General features: G+C 39.9%; 1 protein-coding gene across 2 annotated transcripts; it reads right to left on the bottom strand.

Moving 5' to 3' along the window:
* Positions 1-4301: 4301 nt before the first annotated feature.
* CITED2 (Cbp/p300 interacting transactivator with Glu/Asp rich carboxy-terminal domain 2) lies at positions 4302-6720 on the bottom strand. 2 transcript variants are annotated; one of them, XM_007531491.3, is made up of 2 exons: positions 6476-6720; positions 4302-6012 (listed from the first exon to the last, which is right to left on the bottom strand). In XM_007531491.3, exon 2 carries the CDS (start codon positions 6002-6004, stop codon positions 5183-5185), a length of 822 nt encoding a protein of 273 aa, XP_007531553.1. In that variant the 5' UTR covers positions 6005-6012; positions 6476-6720; the 3' UTR covers positions 4302-5182. The 2 variants fall into 2 exon arrangements, with proteins under 2 accessions (XP_007531553.1, XP_060046355.1); XM_060190372.1 differs by lacking the exon at positions 6476-6720 and adding an exon at positions 6109-6386.
* Positions 6721-18693: the final 11973 nt, after the last annotated feature.

The raw sequence follows: 18693 nt of genomic DNA, 5'->3' as shown, positions 1-18693 counted from the left end.
CTCCTGCAACTCACTAACTTTGCCTTGTCACAGGCTCCAAAAAAGATCAAATTCCTCCAAAATGAGACAAATTACCTGGTCCCCTTTGTTCAGCAATCCCCAAATTGCAATAAAGAAATCACTCTAACATCCAAGGGGGAAAAAAAATGGAAGGATTTAAGAGTTGAACACAGTAATGATAACATGGGGAAGGAAATTCCAAGTATCCTATGAGCCACTGTCCTAACCCCATGTAATGCCCTACCTCACTAATCTTCAGATTAGTTTGGCCTAATGCAAACCAATAACAAATAAAGCAAGTAAGAATACTCATCATCTGTCTTTTGCCTGGTTTAATTAGTCTGCATGTCATGATTTAGTCCAACTGAGTTCTCCAAAAAAGCACCTCAGACTCCTGGGGCTTGGCACTGACCACTTTAGTGCTCATCTGGGGGAAAGGAAAAACTGATAAGGCCCCAAGTATTCAAAAGTCAGTCATGAAAAGATTGAAAGGGTTTAGTTGACACTCTTTCTTTCCCAAGAAGTATGGATTCGGTTCCTAAAAACAGTAGAAATGCTCCACCACCACACCATTTCTCTTTGTTCTTCTTTAGTTATGTTTGTAAATATTGAAAATGAGATAGAAATTCATCTTAGCAGCTCTAGGGATATTTTCTCATTCATTACTTAGTGAGTTTAAATCTTCCTGTGAGGGAAAGAGTTCTTCAGTTTAGGTGTCTTGAGACACACACACACACACACACACACACACACACACACACACACACACATATATATATTTTTTTTACCCAAAATATGGGTGGATCTTATTGATTATAAGACATACTTGAACTATTTATGAATAGTACATTCATTGATAGGGCATGACATATTTCTTTTTTGAGTTTAAGTGATGGTAATGGCTACCAGGAAAAGGAAGAAAAAATAAAAAAGAATCATTCTGCTGCCTGCTGGATAAAAATAGGTCAAGTAATTTAAGCCAGTCCACTGCAATTAAAATTCTGACACTGCCATTGTTCCTTCTCTTCTGGGAGAAAAGACAAACAGAACATATGATAATAGGGGTTCATTGGCTATGTCACTTGATGTGCTACCTATTGTTCTCTTGCTTCAACCTGCCTGAGAGCCCTGATGCTGATGATAGTGGTATAGTATGAAAATGATAAATACCATCTCAGAAACTGTAACACCTCTTTTGTGCTAGCAAAACAACTGTGGTTGGAGAGAACAAAACTGCCAGTGACATGGGTCTTAAATTCCTTGAATTCTTAAAATATATATATATTCTTAATACATGTACATATATGTGCATATGCATATATATGTATACTAGAAACTGTTATCTGCTGAGTCTATTTTAAAGTAAATTTTACTCAGTCAATTAGACAGCAACACTCATTCTCATTAAACATCCTGTAGGTCCTACCTATTCTGAAGATTAGAGCCTGTGGCTTGGTCACATTCCAATGTAGATAATTGCCTTTTAGATTCCTGGACTTTTCCTTCCACCTTTCCAACCCTGCTTTACTCTTTACATTTATACCAACCCAGGAGTTCTGTGGTTGTGTGTGGACTGTCAACTCTAACTGCCAGGTTAAAGTATTGCTCATTATGTTTGTAAAATGAAATTCCCTTGCTGAATGCATGTTTGTAATATGAAGCAAATCTCAATTCAGCACATTTAATCATAAGCTAAAATCATTGGTGTTTTTCTTTTATAATATTAAAAAAAACTTTTTGCCAAATTTATGCTGTTTGCTTGGAGAGAGAAAATAAAGTCTTCAGAAATGATAGAAAAACAAACAATGAAACAAAAAAAGATCTCTTGAGCTTTCATTTGACCTTCTAAGTAAATTCCACAAGGGGGCGAAAACACCTAATGGTCTGGGACTGCAAAGTTTGTATCTCAAAGCTGGCCACCCATAATAGATTAGTGGATTAATATTTTGCTCTAAAGGATCTGGCCTTTAATGTTGACATCAATTTATAGCTATCCAAGGCGTTTACTGTAGTAAAAGTCACGGAGACCATAAACTTCACAATAGATGTCAACCTTCTGGTACTAGTGCTCTAGCCTAGCACCCCATAAACAGTACTGATTAGGTAACTGTTTTCAAAGACCTATCCATAGCTGTAACATCTTTATCAGCTCCAGCAAGGATACTGCCAATAGGCTGAGGTACAAGTTTTTATTATTGTGTGTTTTCCTGACATGTTTCTCTGATGTTGTACTGTTGCTTATCATTGATCTCTTTTTGAAAATCAAGCGTGGCGTGTCTATTTGTGGACAAAGCTTAAAGGACAGAAGCTCTCTTGTACCATATTAGAACTTTTTGAAAAACAGCCAAGGTACAGAGGTCAAATTTCCCCATATGCTATAAGCAAAACTTAGTAGGAACCAAGACCACAAAAGGTTTTGCAAATGTCTGTCAGTAGCTTGGTGATCTAGGTCACTGTACAGGTTTCATTAATCAGGTTGTTCAAACAAGGAGTTATTTTCCTCTGCTTTAGAGACACGCAGATGCCACATAGAATCTGCTCAATTGTTGATCAAGAGTTTTAATGAAATAGAGATCATTCAAGTGACTGGGGAGAAGGAGGGGTTTGTATTTGTACCGAAAAGAATTTGTGCCTTTAACCCGGCTCCTCTGTTTGAGTCCTCTGTTCTGGCAGAGATGGGCTCAGGATCTAATAATAGTTCCTTGCTGCTCTGCATCTCCACATACGTGTTCCGGCTTTAGAGCAGCAGGAGGAATTTAGTGACAGAGCAGGTGTTGCGGCTTATTCCCTGGCAGAATAAATGGTGAAGGGTAGTGTGGCAAGATGATTCTTTTGCTTTCTTTATGAAAAAACAATGCCTCCAATACTTTTTTTTTCCCCCTCCTGGCACATGTGAAAAAGAACTAAAATCACAGTATTAATATGTATGCAAACATTTTTTCACTTGAGCCTCTGGAAAAAAAAACTTACTGTGAAAATGCTTAGCCAGGAAGATTTACTGCTGATTACAGATTTAGTATTGACATGTCTTAGCTAAAGAAAACTTCAGCTTTAACTATTAATGTGGGAAACCTGGGTCAGCTTTTAAAATGAGGTAAAAAGAGTTTTTCAAATGATTCAGTGGGGGTATTTTTTTTTTTTTTTACATTTTTGCAGAGAAATTATTTAGGACATAATTTTAAATAATCAAGTGTCAATTACACAGGTATAAAAAATCTAGTGAAGTGTACATCTTTATTTTACATGGTTTACCTTCGAAGTAGACTGACTGATAGAATGTCAAATGATCTAGGCTTTACTGAAATGAGCCTCGGTGCATGTCTCATTGTAATTTTTACACTGCTATATGCTCTCTCCAAGATTTCTTAAATCTCAAAATATGGGGTTTAATCTAAGAGTATAAGCAAAATATTCTTCTAAAGTGTTATTTGTGAGATACTCCTTAATCCTCAGTTGTTTTTTTTTTTAAACTTCTCTAGCAAATTAAATACAAGATTTTCTTGGGTTTAGATATTCTGTTCTTATAAGATTAAATCCAGGAAAACACGAAAGGGGAAACAAAATTCCTCCTCTATCTGGGATTATTTGAGATTTTTAACAATGATTTTTTTCCCCCTTTGATTATATAAAGCAAAGTCCAATGCCTACTTAACTATAGTTATGTCTTCTTGATAATACATCAGGATAAAATGAAAGTGATCACATCCTACTATCCTTTGCACTCCATGTCTGTAATAAAAACATCTCAGAACCTAGAAAATAGGGCATATTTGAAAGGGAGTACCTTGTCAAGACTGTGATTTGACCTTTGAGTCAATCTCCCTGGACAAATTTTAAATATTGTACAACAATCTCCCTCCAACACCATTCAATTTATCACTATTCAAGTAGTTCCATCATGTACAACCAGAAATACTTGATATTCCTTCTCATATTCTGTGGAGAAAGTATCTAGGGTTTTTTTTGTTTGTTTGTTTGCTTTGGCTTTTTTGTAACATTTAGGATTACAACCCTTTCAAACTCTGGAGTATACTTGAATATAATGGCAATTCAGAGGGGGGAAAAACTCAGACAACTTTGCAGCTTTTCATTAAACCACACCAAGAGGCATGTTACAATGATAACAATGAAGCATTATGCCAATTATGTTAAATCCTGCTCTCTGCTTAAGCTCATCATGACCTGTTTTAGTGTCCTGTAATTTATCCTTTGGAATGCTCTCTCATCAATAAAGTGTTCAATTTGAGGGGAAAAAATGCCAAAGGGAACACACCACCCCCAAATGACTTCTAGAAAACAAGTTATTTCTTAACTTTTTATTGACATTGGCAAATTAAAATAGAATAAATTAACAAGTATTTTCTCAAAAAAATGTTTTGTACAAAAATACTGTCAAAATTTCCTAAAAAGCTTTCAACACAGTAGTATCTTTTCATGTACTGAATATAACTATTAGCACAGTGTCAAAAATGTTGAAGACAGAAACAAAATAAAAATCTGTGAAATGTTTGCCACTGATGACATTCCACACCCTATTATTGTCTGTACATATGGGGGAGGGGACAGCCAACTTGAAAGTGAACAGTATGACTTTTCCTGATTCAGAACGGTTTGGCCCACATCTGTGTAATCTTCCAGTTTAGCATATTTTAAAAATTAATCTGTACTCAAATGCATAGTTTAAGAAAAAGCGAGATGGCAGAGTTTGTGCAGTAATATCTGCCCTTCAAAATTCATGCAACCAACTAATGCAATTTTTCCTTTCACTCGTAAATCTGAATGCAGTTCAGTCATTTGAAACCATCTACAAAATCCACAAGATTATTCAGTTTGCCCAGATTAATATCTAACAGTTGAGCACTGGATAAAGTGAGGAAGTAAGGAGTGAAAACAAACGACAACAACAACAAAAAAGACCAAGTTAGCTAGATATTTCAACTACATTAGGGAGGTGAATGTCAAGGCTACAAAAACGAAACAAAAACAGAAGAAAAAAAGTGGCAGCAATTTTTTTAAACCAATTTGTACAAGTTTACTTTGTTTCCAAGTTCTCAAACCTTTCAAGATCTGAAAAGCGAGATACTGTGTCTAAGGGAATGTTTGTTTTTTTTTTAATTCACACTGAAGAAGTTGAGGGGGAGGGGGGCTGATTATTTTCGCTGGGGGAGGGGTTTCAATCGAGTCAACAGCTTACTCTGCTGGGCTGCTGTTTGCACACGAAGTCCGTCATAAAATCAAACTCGTTTTGACCTAGCCAGAGTTCAGGCAGCTCCTTGATGCGGTCCAAACCCATTTCTATCACTAAGGACATAAGCACTTCCTCGTCGATGAAATCAGTGTCTATGACATTGGGCGGCAGCATTGCAGCAGGGACGTGGGCCACCGAGGTGGGCATGTTGCTGCTCCCGCTGCCGCCGCTGCTGCCGCCGCTATTGCTGCTGCCGGCACTGCCGCCCGAGGTGCTGCCCGAGCCGCCCGGGGTGCTGCTGCCGCCCGTGCCTCCGGGGGTGCTGCTGCCGCCGTTGTGCTTGGGGTTGCAATCTCGGAAGTGCTGGTTTGTCCCGTTCATCTGGTGGCCTGCAGCGGGGTGCAAATCCGGCATGTAGTGGTTGTGGGGGTAAGGGTGATGATTGAAATACTGGTTGTTGAGCTTCTGCAGCTGCATGCTAGCCGGCAGAGATCCTCCCTGGCTGGCCACCGGGGGGCCCATGAACTGGGAGTTGTTAAACCTGGCGGCCGGAGCTAGCGCGCTAGGGGGGTGCCCTCCGTTCACAGTCCCTGGCCCCATGGCGTGCCTGATGCCGCTAGTGGCATTCATGTTGCCCGCGCCGTAGTGTATGTGTTCGCCCATCAGGGCATTGAAGGCGTGTTGGGTCTGCTGCTGCTGGTGGTGATGGGGGCTCGGGAACTGCCCCATGCCCATGCGGTGGGCAGGGTGGTGGTGCAGCCCGTTGGTGCTGTCGGGGAAGCGCCCGTGGTTCATGGCCATCATATGGTCTGCCATTTCCAGTCCTGAAAGCAAAAGAGGGCAGACGGTGAGACCCTTGCCACACGTGCCGCCCACCACAGAGCGCCCCACTTTCCCCAGCTTCCACCGCCCGGAGGTACCTAGGCGCACGTCTGCTGCGAATCACCATTGCGAGGACCCCATCAGTAGCCTATGGACCCGGGTTCGGCAGTACAGCCGACCTGCCTCACACAACGGGGCCGGGCGCTGCACAAATAGTCCCTTCCCCGGCGACCGGTCCGGGGGATCCAAGCCCCCAAACCCCTAGGCTCCCCGAAGTCGCTCAATAAAGGAAGTGCCCAGAAGCCCTGCCGCGAACTTCGGGCATTCAATCAGCCCTCGTCATCCTGTTGTTGCACATCCTGTTGTTATTCCCCAGCTCCGCCTCACGCTCTTCCTCCGGGCAAACCCAGCCCTCCGAGGACTGGGCTGGCAGCAGCCCCAGCCAGCTTCGCCCACCGCGCTTACCTTCCGTCTTTACGATTTCTGCTCCGGAGACCGAGGGCGGGATGGTAGGGTCCAGGACCGGCTCAGCAGCACATAGAGGGGCCCTTCCTGGCGTGCCGGGCGCTTACAGTCGCGGTCTCGGCGCCGAAGTCTTGCAGGAGTCGCTGGGGCAGAATCGGAGCCGTTTCCCTTTTATTTCCTCTCTGTTGCCTTCACAGCTCTGCAAGACCGCCAGGCAGCTGCCAACAATGAGCTGTGTTTCTTAGGGCTTTGGCCACAGTTAATATAAGGGATTTTCAGGAAGGCGGAGCAAGAGCCTCCTTGGCGGGACGTGAGAAAACACGGATTCCGGAATTTAGCTATATTGGACCGGGTCAGGGAGCCGAGTCCCCTCTGCACGTGCGCAGAGGCTTTGGGCCCAGGCGCCGCCCCGCGGCCCCCAAACTCTGGTTTCCTCTTGGCCCCCAAAACACCACACCAAGTCAACCGCCCCTCGCGCAAGGAGAAAACTATCCCACTACTCTCATCCGGAAGGCTGAGATAACCTAGCCCCAGCTCTCCAACCCAGCTCATTTAAGATGCCTTCCGGAATAGGGGGTGGGGATGGGTGGGAGGATCTCAGCTCTCCCACCCTCCAAACGCTCTTTGGCTTCCCTGCCTTGCAAAACTCCCCCCACCCACCTTGGACTGCAAAAGATGGCTATGTTTCGCCGAGGGGGATTTACAACCTCTAGCAGATAACACTCCCCCCGCCCCCTTCCTGAACCACTTTCCTCGAGTAGGCCTTTGTGTTTTTTTTTTTTTTTGTATGGACAGTAGATACAACTCATCTACACTTCCACTCCTTTCAAGGGCAAGGGCTGGGGGAGGGGGGGGGCTGGGGGCGGGGGGTGGGGAGAGGCGAAGGCTGCAGGTGGACCAAGCGCGCTCGCGGGCCTGGCCTCTTTTGCTCCATATCCTGTAATCCGGTCCGCACTTTTGGATCCGCTCGCCGCTCCCGGGGTACGTGTGCTTCTGCTAAGTTTGCGTTTGCAGCTCTTGGTAGCTTTGGCATCCGAGCTGAGGCGTCTCTGCTCTGTAAACAAACTCAGCGATCCTCGTCCCCAGATCCACCTTTTTGCACATACACAGTTTCTTGCTTCTGCTATTGCCCTTGATCCGGGAGGTGGGGGTGTGTGCAAACTTGCACAACCTCCCTCCGGGTTCAGCCTGACGGTTTGGGGTTGATTTAGAAGTGAACGGGTTTGTAATTAAGAAATTCAAGGGCTGAGTGAGGCTGCTGTTGTTGGAAAAGGAAAACAAATAGATAGCATGGTAGTCGCTTTGTAAATAAAGTCGTTCTGGAGGTGGGCACGTAGCTGCACGTCCCGTGTGGCAGAGTGCGCACACACGGCTGGTACTCTTCCTTTTCAGTGAAATTGTTCAGTGGGGCAATAGGCAATAATAATAACCGTGCTTTCCAGAACGCCGCACAACTAGCTTAGTCGTCCATTTGGCTCATTGACTTGCAAATAAAACCCCTCACACAGGTCTGGGCTTCTACCAAGTCTGAGCTCTCGCTTTCTCACGTGGGAAAGCCAAGTTGTTTCCTCAACACCACAATGAGGCTACTCCAAGCTTTTCAATATTGTTCTTTATGTGGCAAAAACGACTTTAGCGCTCCGAATAAGGACTTATGTTAAGGGTTGTTTCTTCATAACTCGATGGCCATTGAGGACTTCCTGCTGCAAAGAATGATTCCCTCCCCCAACCCCTCCTTTTCTCTCCTTTGCGGCTCACAAGACATTTTTTTTAGGTCTCATATCTTGAGGACTGGAAATTCTGAAATATTTTCCCTTTCAGGAATTGGTAAGAGACCGAATCCTGATTATTTTTGTCTATTACTGTCCTCAAGTAATGTGTGCGTGCATTTTGGAAACGTTACTGTCTTCCTCTCCTTTTCCAGAGCCTCTGGCATTTGTAACCATGCATGCAATCTTTTTTTTTTTTTTTCTTGGAGACCAGGATTTTACAGTATTAGTTGCAATAATTCTCTATTCGCTTATCCACCCACTACCTTTACCTGGGACTTGCAATTACACAATCAAAGGCTGGGGAGAGACCTGGAGATACCAGTTTCTATCACAGTATAGACTCCAAAATAATTCAACCCCAGATTTAAAATTGTTAGGTAGATTGTTCACTCTCCTTATACTGCAATGTCTTGCAACATAGGGACCAGCGCTTGAATGTCTAATCTAAATTCCTCTTGTAACCATTAAAGAAAGGTGCAGCTTCATCCAGCTCCAGTGGTTCAACATACTATTGGGAAATCTCTTGAAAGGTCACTTCCCCATCCTCCATCCCTTAAAGGGGAAAAAATTGCTTGGGAACCAAATGATAAGAACATGGGGTGCTTTGTTCTCTTACTGATCAAGCTAATGAATGTCCCTAGGTGTAAGATACTAATGTAGTACCTGGAAAAGAGTTAAGAGTTAAGAGCTCATGGTGAAAAGGAGAAGATGAATGTACAGGTCTTAGATATTGTGATAAATACAACTTTAACACAAGGGTTTCTGGAAGCACATAAAAGGGACACTTAACCTGCTGGTCAGATAGTGACTAAGCTGAGGTCCCAAAATGAGAAGAAGTTTGACTTCCTAATAGTACAGGCAGAGGTGGGAGAAATAAAGTTAGGTATGTAGGTTGGATCCTAGCTGTTGAGAAATTTAAATTCCTCTGAGTTGTTCACTCTCACCATTTCTGTTTAATTTAGTTTTAGAGGTCTTAATCAGGGCAATAAGACAACAAAAGAAAAGGAAGGAATCCAGATAGGAAAAGAATGTAATTGTTATTATTTGTAGATGTTAAAAATATTCTTATAATGTAAAAACAAGCCAACATACAAAGAGTTACTACATTCCTATGTGTAAATGAGTGAGAAGAAAAAGAAATTAAGATAAAACAAGCCCACTTACAGGCAAAATAGAAAGAAGTAACTAGGAACAAGTAGGCATGCATTTTTAATAGGAGGAGGAGGGTCTGTACAATTAAAACCATTAACACACTATTGAAAAATACAAATCAGGACACAGAGAAGGAAAAACATTCTGTGTTTATGGATGGGAAGAATAAATAAAGTAAAAATGGCCAGCATACTAAATGCTTTATAATAGATTCAACGCACTACTTATTAGATTCTGTTTTCAAAGAAATAGATTAATACTAAAACTTATACAAAATATCAGCAGTGGACAACTTTAATATCTAAAGCAACCGTGAGAAAAAAAACACAGAAGTATATCAAATCATACTGCAAAGTGAAAGTAATTGAAACAGTTTGCTATTGGAATAAAAATTAGCAAATGGAGTAATTGAATGGAATTATGAAACCCAGAAATAGCCATCTTTGTATCAACAATCTGTGAAAAGGAATCATGAATATATAATGAAGAAAGGAAAATCTCATTTATAAATGTTTTGGGGAAAACTGGACAATGACATGCAAAGGAATAAAATTGGGTCCACCTTTAATTCCAAACGCAAAAATAAACTGAAAATTACTGTAAGGGTTGGAGCCATACTAGAAAACATAGGTGATATACTTCTTGATATTAGAAAAGGTTTTTTAAATGTTACTCTGTAAGACACAGCTATATACAAATAATGCCAAAGGACATAAATTATGGTGATGTTGTGTATAATACAGAAAATCCTAACAAAGGGATTTTCAAAGTTAACTCAATGGCCAAATAATTTGATTACAGCGATAACTATCGCCTTCTTAAACCCTAAGACAGCAGGAAACATATAGAGCCTATTTTTCCCCCAGTCCTGGGACCTCTAGGGTGGAGCTCACTTTCCTGAATGTTTCTTTCAATTCATACCAAATGATACTGCATTTGCTGATTCCAACCTAATCAATGCAAGGAGTAGCACCTCTGCATGCTTCACTTCAGACTGTCCAGAGACGTCAGGTGTGAGATGTTAACCCTTCAGCCTCATTACTCAGATGAGACCTTACCTTTCATAGGAGTCTCTAATTCCATTTCAGGTGGGTTCACTTCCTAACAAAGTCCCAAAACCTAGATATAGACCAGGTCCCATGAGATAAGGCATATGTTCACATGTATCCATAAATTAGAGCAAAATATATACCTGAAGGCAAAAAATGCACAATAGTCTGTAGTGAGTCATTATATGCAGCAAGCAAGTAGAAAGACCTAAAAAGACATCATAAAGTTCCTAATGAAATAGTCTGTTTAGCCTTAGATACCCTCCTCACCTACTTCCTGTTATACATCCCTCACTCACTCCAAAACTAACCTTATCAAAGTAAGGACTACAAAAGCTGAATAAGGGCAAGAGACTGGCATCCTTTAACGATGACTCTTTAGGCACTATCAGGCTACTCTATCAGCTGGGGCCCTAGTCAGGGAGTCCTGAGATTCCCAAACAGACAAGCTGGGCCTAGACTTTGAATAGATCCCTCTCTCCATTGTTACTGGTCATCTCTATCAGGAACAACACAATAGACCCCTTCGTGGGCCCCATTAGACCTTGCCCTCAATGTGGATTGACAAGGGTAGAGAATGTTCCATCCTCCGAAGGGAGGCTGGACAACATATTCTATCTACCACCTGAGAAAGATGGGTTCTGAAATTGGGACAGCTTGGAACGTTCCTACTCATGACTACAGAATGTGAGCTCAGATTATAGAAATTCAGAGGTCACATAGGCTCCTAAGCTGAATATGGGCCCCAGATCAGATCAAACTGATGAGGTTAACAGTCAACAATATTTATACACCTTTCCTATATTTGGGAGCTACTCTCTTCCCTGATTCAGCTTTCTGGTCCTTTTTCTAGCCATGACATCATAACTTGGATCCACCTGCATATCAGATGTCAGGCTCAGGAAAAAAAAAAATACTAGTATAGTTGTGCCCTTTGGAATATAACTAAAATAGGCCTACTAACTATCTACAAAATGGAGACACCCAAATCTTCATCTGAACTATTCCAGCCTTTTAGGAATCATTAGTCAATAATTTGTTTGGCTTTATATATTAACTCTTTTTTTCAGCCACCAGGTTCCAGATGCTAACATGCCAAATGGAATTCCCTGGGCAGACAACCCCACCAATGTGACCTGGAGCCCCACTTTCCCAGAGCCCCACCCCACTAGGGAAAGATAGAAACAGGCTGGGAGTATGGATGGACCTGCCAAAGCCCATGTTCAGCGGCGAAGCAATTACAGAAGCCAAACCTTCCACCTTCTGCACCCCATGGTGACCCTGGGTCCTAATTCCCAGATGGATAAAGAATAGGAAAGCTAACAGGGGAGAGGATGGGATACCGAGTTCTGGCTGTGGGGATTGTGTGGAGTTGTATCCCTCTTATCCTATGGTTTTTGTCAGCGTTTCCTTTTTATAAATGAAAATTAAAAAAAAAAGATCACTTAACAGACTAATGAGAAATTCATTCCAGGAACAAAAGAGCCAAGCTCAAATCAAAGCATGCCATTTTGTCCAAATGACCCACTGGTCTCTATACTCATGTTTTCACTTTCCTAATTAAAGTATGGAATGCCTGGCAAATATATATATATATATATATATATATATATATATATATTAATGAAAGAGAGATACAGAGAAAGAGACTAGAGCATTGCTCATCTCTGACTTATGATGGTACAGGGGGGTGAATTTGGGACCTCAAAGCCTCATGCATGAAAGTCTTTTGCATAAACCATTTATTCTCTACCTAACCCCAAGGTCAGAAATGTCTTTAGAGACTTTATTCAAGGCAAGGGAAATAAAAATAAAGATAAACAGTTAGGACCACTTAAATTTCAAATGCTTCTGCATACTGAAAGGAAATAGATAGAAAAAGACAGCTTACTAAATGGGAGAAGATATTTGCAAATCATACACTGGTTAAGAGTCTGATATTCAAGATACATAGGACTTCTACAACTCAAGAACAAAAGATCAAAAAACTCAATTAAAAAATGGGCAAAATATCTGAATAGTCACTTGTCCAAAGAGGACATACAGATAGTTGGTCAATAAACACATGAAAAAAATATTATAACTTATTATTAGGGAAATGCACATTTAACCCACAAGGAGATAACACCTGGCCACTATGAATAGGGTTTACATAAAAAAGACTAGCCACAGCAAGTGTTGGCATGGATGAGAAAATGATGAACCCTGTGAGTGGGGATGGAAATTGTTGCAATCATTTTGGAATTCACTGTGCAGCTATCTTAAAAAATAACAATAATAATGCTAAAGACTACAGGTAATCCAGAAATCTCACTGCTGGCCATTTATATAAAAAGTAGGAAGTCATTAATTCAAGCAATTACATGAGTCATATGCACCAGTGTTTATTAAAGCATTATTTACAATTAACTAACATGAAAATCATCTAAAGTGGATACAGAAATTGTAATATACGTCTACGTATATGCCTACATGCACATTTAGACATAGATATAGATTTTTTCCCCTAGAGTTGGGGCATCGCACATGTGATTTCACTGCTCCAGGGACAACTATCTTTTTTATTATTCTGATAGACACAGAAAGGAAGAGACATAGTCTCAAAAGTTCCCATAGTAACATGAAACTCACATGTTAGTGCTGGGGTTCAAACCTGGACCTTGAGCATGAAAGGCACACACTCTACTTGGAGAGTTCTCTCTCCAGTCCCAGAAAGTTGTAGTGTACATAAACACAATGAAATATTATTGAGCTATATAAAGATGAAATTGTGCCATTTGTAGCAAAATGGAAGGAACTTTTGGGGCATATAGAAGCAAAAAAAATTAGACAACTTCATCTATCTACAGAGTATCAGGAAACAAAGCACATGAACATACACAACAACAACAAAAAACAAAACCCCAAACTAGTGGACATCAACAAGAGAACTGAAATTACTAGAGGAGTAAAAGGTGGAAGTGACAGCAAAGGTGAAGGAGGTCTAATGGTTGGTGGTGGTGTTTTTGCTTGTTTGTTTTTTAAACAAAAAAATTTGAAGTTTCTTAAGAATATTTGGAGTTGGGTAAAGACTTGTGAAGACATTTTTGTTTCAGAGTGATCAGGACAATTCTACAGAAAGTGGACTGAGAATGTAAGAATGAAAGAGAAAGTTCAGTTAGGAAGCAGTTGCAGTCATCCAGGGGTGCTCAAAGTAGCCCCCACCACCACTCTCCACCCCTCGCCTGACTTTGTCCTGTGAACCTAATTAAGGAAGTGGTATTTGTGTAACATTCATAGAGTCAGATATAGTTCTATTATTGAGAGTTTCTTGGGCTTCCCATAACAAAGTACTTGTGTGCTTAAAACACAGTCCTAACAAAAATCGATTGCCTCAAAATTTCTTCAAAATTAAAATGTTGGTAAGGTTAGTTCTGAAGGCTGTAAGGGAAAGTTGGTTCCATGCTTCTCCCCTAGACTTGGTGGTTTTCTGGCTATTTGATAAGCCTTGACTTACACATATATGATTCCATTCCTGCTTTTGTCTTTACTATCATTCTAGCCCTTACCCCCATTTTTTTATGTCAAAGTTTCTTCTTCTTATAAAGACCAGTCATTAGTTAGAGCTTATACTAATGACCCTATTTGAACTTGACCATTATAAAAAAATTATAATTAAGATCACATTCTGAGGAAATGGGCCTTAGGATTCTAACACATCTTTTTGAGGAAGCACAATTCAACCAATGAGTGTTGGAGAAACTGCATATAAGAGAAGGTTCCCATGATTCAGGAATTTGCTACTTGATATTCTCTTTCCAGAGAGTCTGATGACTTATTTCCTCCACCTCTCTCTCTTAAATTAAATTTACTTTTTTTTTCCTTTTCTTTTTTTTTTTTTTTAAACAGAGCCCTGCTCAGCTCTGGTTTAGGATGGTACAGGGACTAAATCTAGACTTTGGAGACTCAGGCCTGAATAAGCCTTTTGCATAGCCATTATGCATGCCATCTTCCCTGCCTCAGCTTCATTTCTTAATGTCTGCTTAAACATCACTTCAATGAGATTTTCTGACTTCCCTATTCAAACAACATTTCTCTTTGTTCTCTTTCTCAGTTTTGTTTTTTTTCTATAGAACTTACGTCTACTTCACAACTGCATGTTAAATTTTTACTGTCTCCCCCTTTTGAATGGTAACTCCAGAAAAGTTGGAATTATCCCCAATCAATCATTTAGTGTCTAAATAAAGTTCTGACAAGCTGTAGTTTTTTTTTTTTTTTTTCTCACCTGGGTCTTCACCACTCCAAGCTAATTGATACATACACACACCACAGCACTGACACCTTTTCCAATGCAGTGGGGCTGGGTTTGAAGCTAGGTCATGCATGTGAGAAAACAAGCCCATTATTCTAGTAATGTATCTTTCTGGTATTGTTCAAGTATTGGTTTTTACTGATTAGATTAATGAATGAGAGAATGAATGGAATGTAGTAGAGGCATCACACAAACTCAGATGAAGGGCTTATAGTGGGGGCTGGAGGTGTTTAGGGTGGTCAGGGAAGATGTTTCTGGAGAAAGTTATTTTTGAAACTAGAATAAGAATTATCTGGTGGAAAAAAATAGCAGCTTGTTATTGTCTGCATTGTAACTTATATGCACTTAGATAAATTATGATCCATTTGCAAAGATGGTCTTCCCAGGGATCTTTCGTTAGTAAGCTATGGAGGAATGTCTCAACTGGCATGATTTTCCTTTTTTTTTTAATTGAAATACAGTGTTAAGAGGTAAATGCTGAGCTCTAGCTAAAATCAGATTTGAGGAAGAACTAACTAAATAGTCTAGCTTCAAAAAAGTTCATTCTTATGTTGTGTGTTGAGGTTGGGCAGTGGAGAGTGGTCAAATACCAGGTATTGTGCTTTATCAAAGTGGTTTTCCCTGGTCTTCAGTGTAAAGTAGGAATTTGATGTCACTTTGTTCCTCTGTCTTCTTGGCCACTGTAGTGAGTCAAGATCCTCTATTTGAGCATTAACAATGACAATAGAATAATCCCTATTCAAAGATAGAAACAAGCTGGGAGTATGCATCAACCTGCCAATGCCCATGTTCAGCAAAGAAGCGGTGCAATACAAATGCCCCCGGCCATCCCTCTTGGGATGCATTGGATCGACCTTCTCGTGGTGCATCCCGTGAGTACCCATTTATTGGGGAAACTGATGATCCTTCCTAGCCGACTGAATCCACATGGATCCCAGTCACTTTCAAAGCCAGCAACAAGCAAACATCAGGCTCAACCTGATGCTGTTGACTGGCTACGGAAGAAGGGCAAACGCTAGAAGAAGAAGCAAAGAAGCAATTACAGAAGTCTTTTTCACCTTCCGTACCCCATAATGATCCTAGGCCTATGCTCCCAGAGGGATAAAGAATAGGAAAGCTTTCAAGGGAGGGGATGGGATATAGAACTCTGGTAGTGGGAACTGTGTGGAATTTTACCCTTCTTATCCTATGGTCTTGTTAATATTTTTATTTTTTATTTTATAAGTAAATTTAAAAAAGAATAGTCACTATTCTGCCTCTATTCTTTTGTCTCCTAGTGTTCCTTATTCATGAGGTTTGTAATACTAATTGTGATATCTTATTGGACTCTGTATAGAATAATTCCTTAAAAGACCCAAAGTTCCTAGTCTAGAAACCATAGATGGAGATTAGTGTCTGGATGAGGATAAATGGATATAAAGTAATGAAAACCCTGTGTGTTATTTGCAAATTTTATAAATAGTATCTTAAGTGTATCTGTTTACATTAAGATGACATTTTCATATTAGTTCTGACCCTATGGATTTGGTTCTAATTAATGAGTTATAAATCCCTGCTAAGTTTATAATAGTTTTTCCTGTTTTTAAATTTTTCCGCATTCAATATAAATAGAGCTATTACTATGTATGGAGGTCAATGAAGTGTTGGCTATTGGAAAGGGAATGAATAGAGTACCATCTCACTTGAGGAGTTGGTAAAAATAAAGATTCTGCATGGCTCTGCAAAAGACTTTGATGCTTGAGGCTCTGAGATCCCAGGTTCAATTTCCAGTGTCATATAAGCCAGAGGTGAGCAGTGTTCTGGCCTTCCTCTCTATGTGTATCTTTCTGCATTTATCTCATTCAATACATACAAATATTTAAAAAAAAGATTCTGGGAATTCTTTATACAATGGGTAAATTGGGGTCTAATTTATATCATGTTTGTTTAAAGATTTACAATTAGCTCTGATATTTACTCACATTTGAAAACTTCCAACCTTGTCCACAGATGATTAACAACTGGAGCTAGTCTCACAAGTACAGCTTGGGCCTGTTTCACTCATAAAGTCTTAGTCCATTTAAATTGTCATTTAATCCCCCATTCTGAGTACCATCATCAAAGTTTTGACCATTTATACAAGTCCAGTTCAGATGGCATATCCTTTTTCAAACCTCCCTAGTTCTAGATGGATAGAATTTTACCTCCCATGTTGCTCTGAGAGTACTTTCACTTAGATCCTCCTTTATAGCCTATTCTGACTTGAATTATGGGTGTTTGTGCCTTCCCATAGTCTATTCTATAATGCCATTTTCCTTGGGGAATTCCAAGTGACTGCACAGTGTCATATACAGAGTAAATTGTGTTAGTCTTCTCAGGTTGCCATAGCACAACACTATAGCCTGTGTCACTTAAATAACAGATGCTTATTTTCTTACCTTTCTGGAGACTAAAAGTCCAAGATCAAGATGTAAGCATGATAGGTTTCTTCTGAAGCGTTTCTTCTGGGCTTGCAGATGATCTCCATGTCATTTGCCTTCACCTGGCCTTTCATCTGTGCTGAAGCCCTAGTACTACTTTGTGTGTTCAGTCTTACTCTAGTCAGATAGAATTGCAACCCATTCAGTTACAATGCTTATTTTGATTGAATCATCTCTTTAAAGACCTGATATCCAAACATTGTTATATTTCAAGATACTGGAGAGTTAAGACTTGAAGATACAGAGTTTGAAGGACACAATTTAGTCCACGGCAAACTTCACAAAAGATTCTTTTTAGGTAATTGAAAATTAATTACTCTACAACTTTAAACATGAACTAGACAACATTCACATTGGTATAAAATTAAATGAGGTAGGTTGGAAAGCAGAAGAAAAACTCAGTGACCTTAACTAGTTAAAGAAATACTTCATCAAAACCAGAATTATATTCAGTAGGAAAACTATCAAACGTTCCTGAGTAACAATAACAAATGGCATGGGTTTTTGGATGGGAAGTTACTGTTTAGATATAAAAAGTTTAACCAAAAAAAAAAAAACTGTGGGTCAAACTGAGATATTCATTGAATGGAAGGCAGCAATGGAATGTTGCTATTAAAAGGAAAACAACTTGGAGTGAGACTATCACATGATAGAGCTGGAAGTAATCCTTTCGCTACACTTGGGTTTTCTCAGAGATTGTGGTTGGTGTATAGCTTTTCATTTTAATACAGAGACTAAAAAGGTTCATTTGAAAAAAGGAAATATCAATATATTTTAAAGAGATGAGAAATGAGACTTATAGTGCTTATTTAATCTGGAGAAGAAAAGGCTGACAGGTGACTTAATACATATGTTCTGGTGTACACACAAGGAAACTAATATGGTGGATCCTTTCCAGATGTTTTCCTTTTCCACTGAGATAAAGAAAAAAGGAATTTTTTCTTTCTTTCTTTCTTTTTTTTTTTTTTTAAGGGCTTTGGATCAGTGATTTTCAAGCTGTGTTCTGCAGATCTTCTCAATTTTACTTTTACATGCTTTAAATAGTAAGAATTTCTTGTTTGAATTTATTTTAAAACATTGTTCTGATGTTAAACAGCTATGAAAACTAAAGTTTTAGATAATAAAAAAATCATAGGATTTTAATTCTGAGTGAAAAGTTGCAAATAATCTTATCCAACCCCCCTCATTTTTTCCTAGAGAAATTTGAGGTCTTGAGAGGTTAAGTGACTTGCTCATAAAGGACTTCCTAAATATCAGGATTTTGAAACAACAGAACATATTATCAGAGGGAAGTAAGTCTTTATGAAGATCTCAGGGGCTGGGTGATGGCACACCTGGTTGAGTGCATATACTACAATGTGCAAGAACCCAGGTTCAAGCCCCTGGTCCCCATCTGTAGGGGTGAAGATACACAAGTGGTGAAGTAGTGCTATAGGTATCTCTCTCTCTCTCTCTCCATATATATATTTCCCCTCCTTGATTTCTCTTTCTCTAT

Source organism: Erinaceus europaeus, chromosome 4, assembly GCF_950295315.1.
Source record: "Erinaceus europaeus chromosome 4, mEriEur2.1, whole genome shotgun sequence".
NCBI classification, from domain to species: Eukaryota; Metazoa; Chordata; class Mammalia; order Eulipotyphla; family Erinaceidae; genus Erinaceus; species Erinaceus europaeus.
The sequence above is the reverse complement of the archived record's forward strand: the minus strand, read 5'-3'. Positions and strand labels throughout refer to the sequence as shown.

Excerpts from the sequence above, each read along its gene's own strand:
- CITED2 (XM_007531491.3), bottom strand. The coding sequence starts at position 6,004 with ATGGCAGACCATATGATGGCCATGAACCACGGGCGCTTCCCCGACAGC.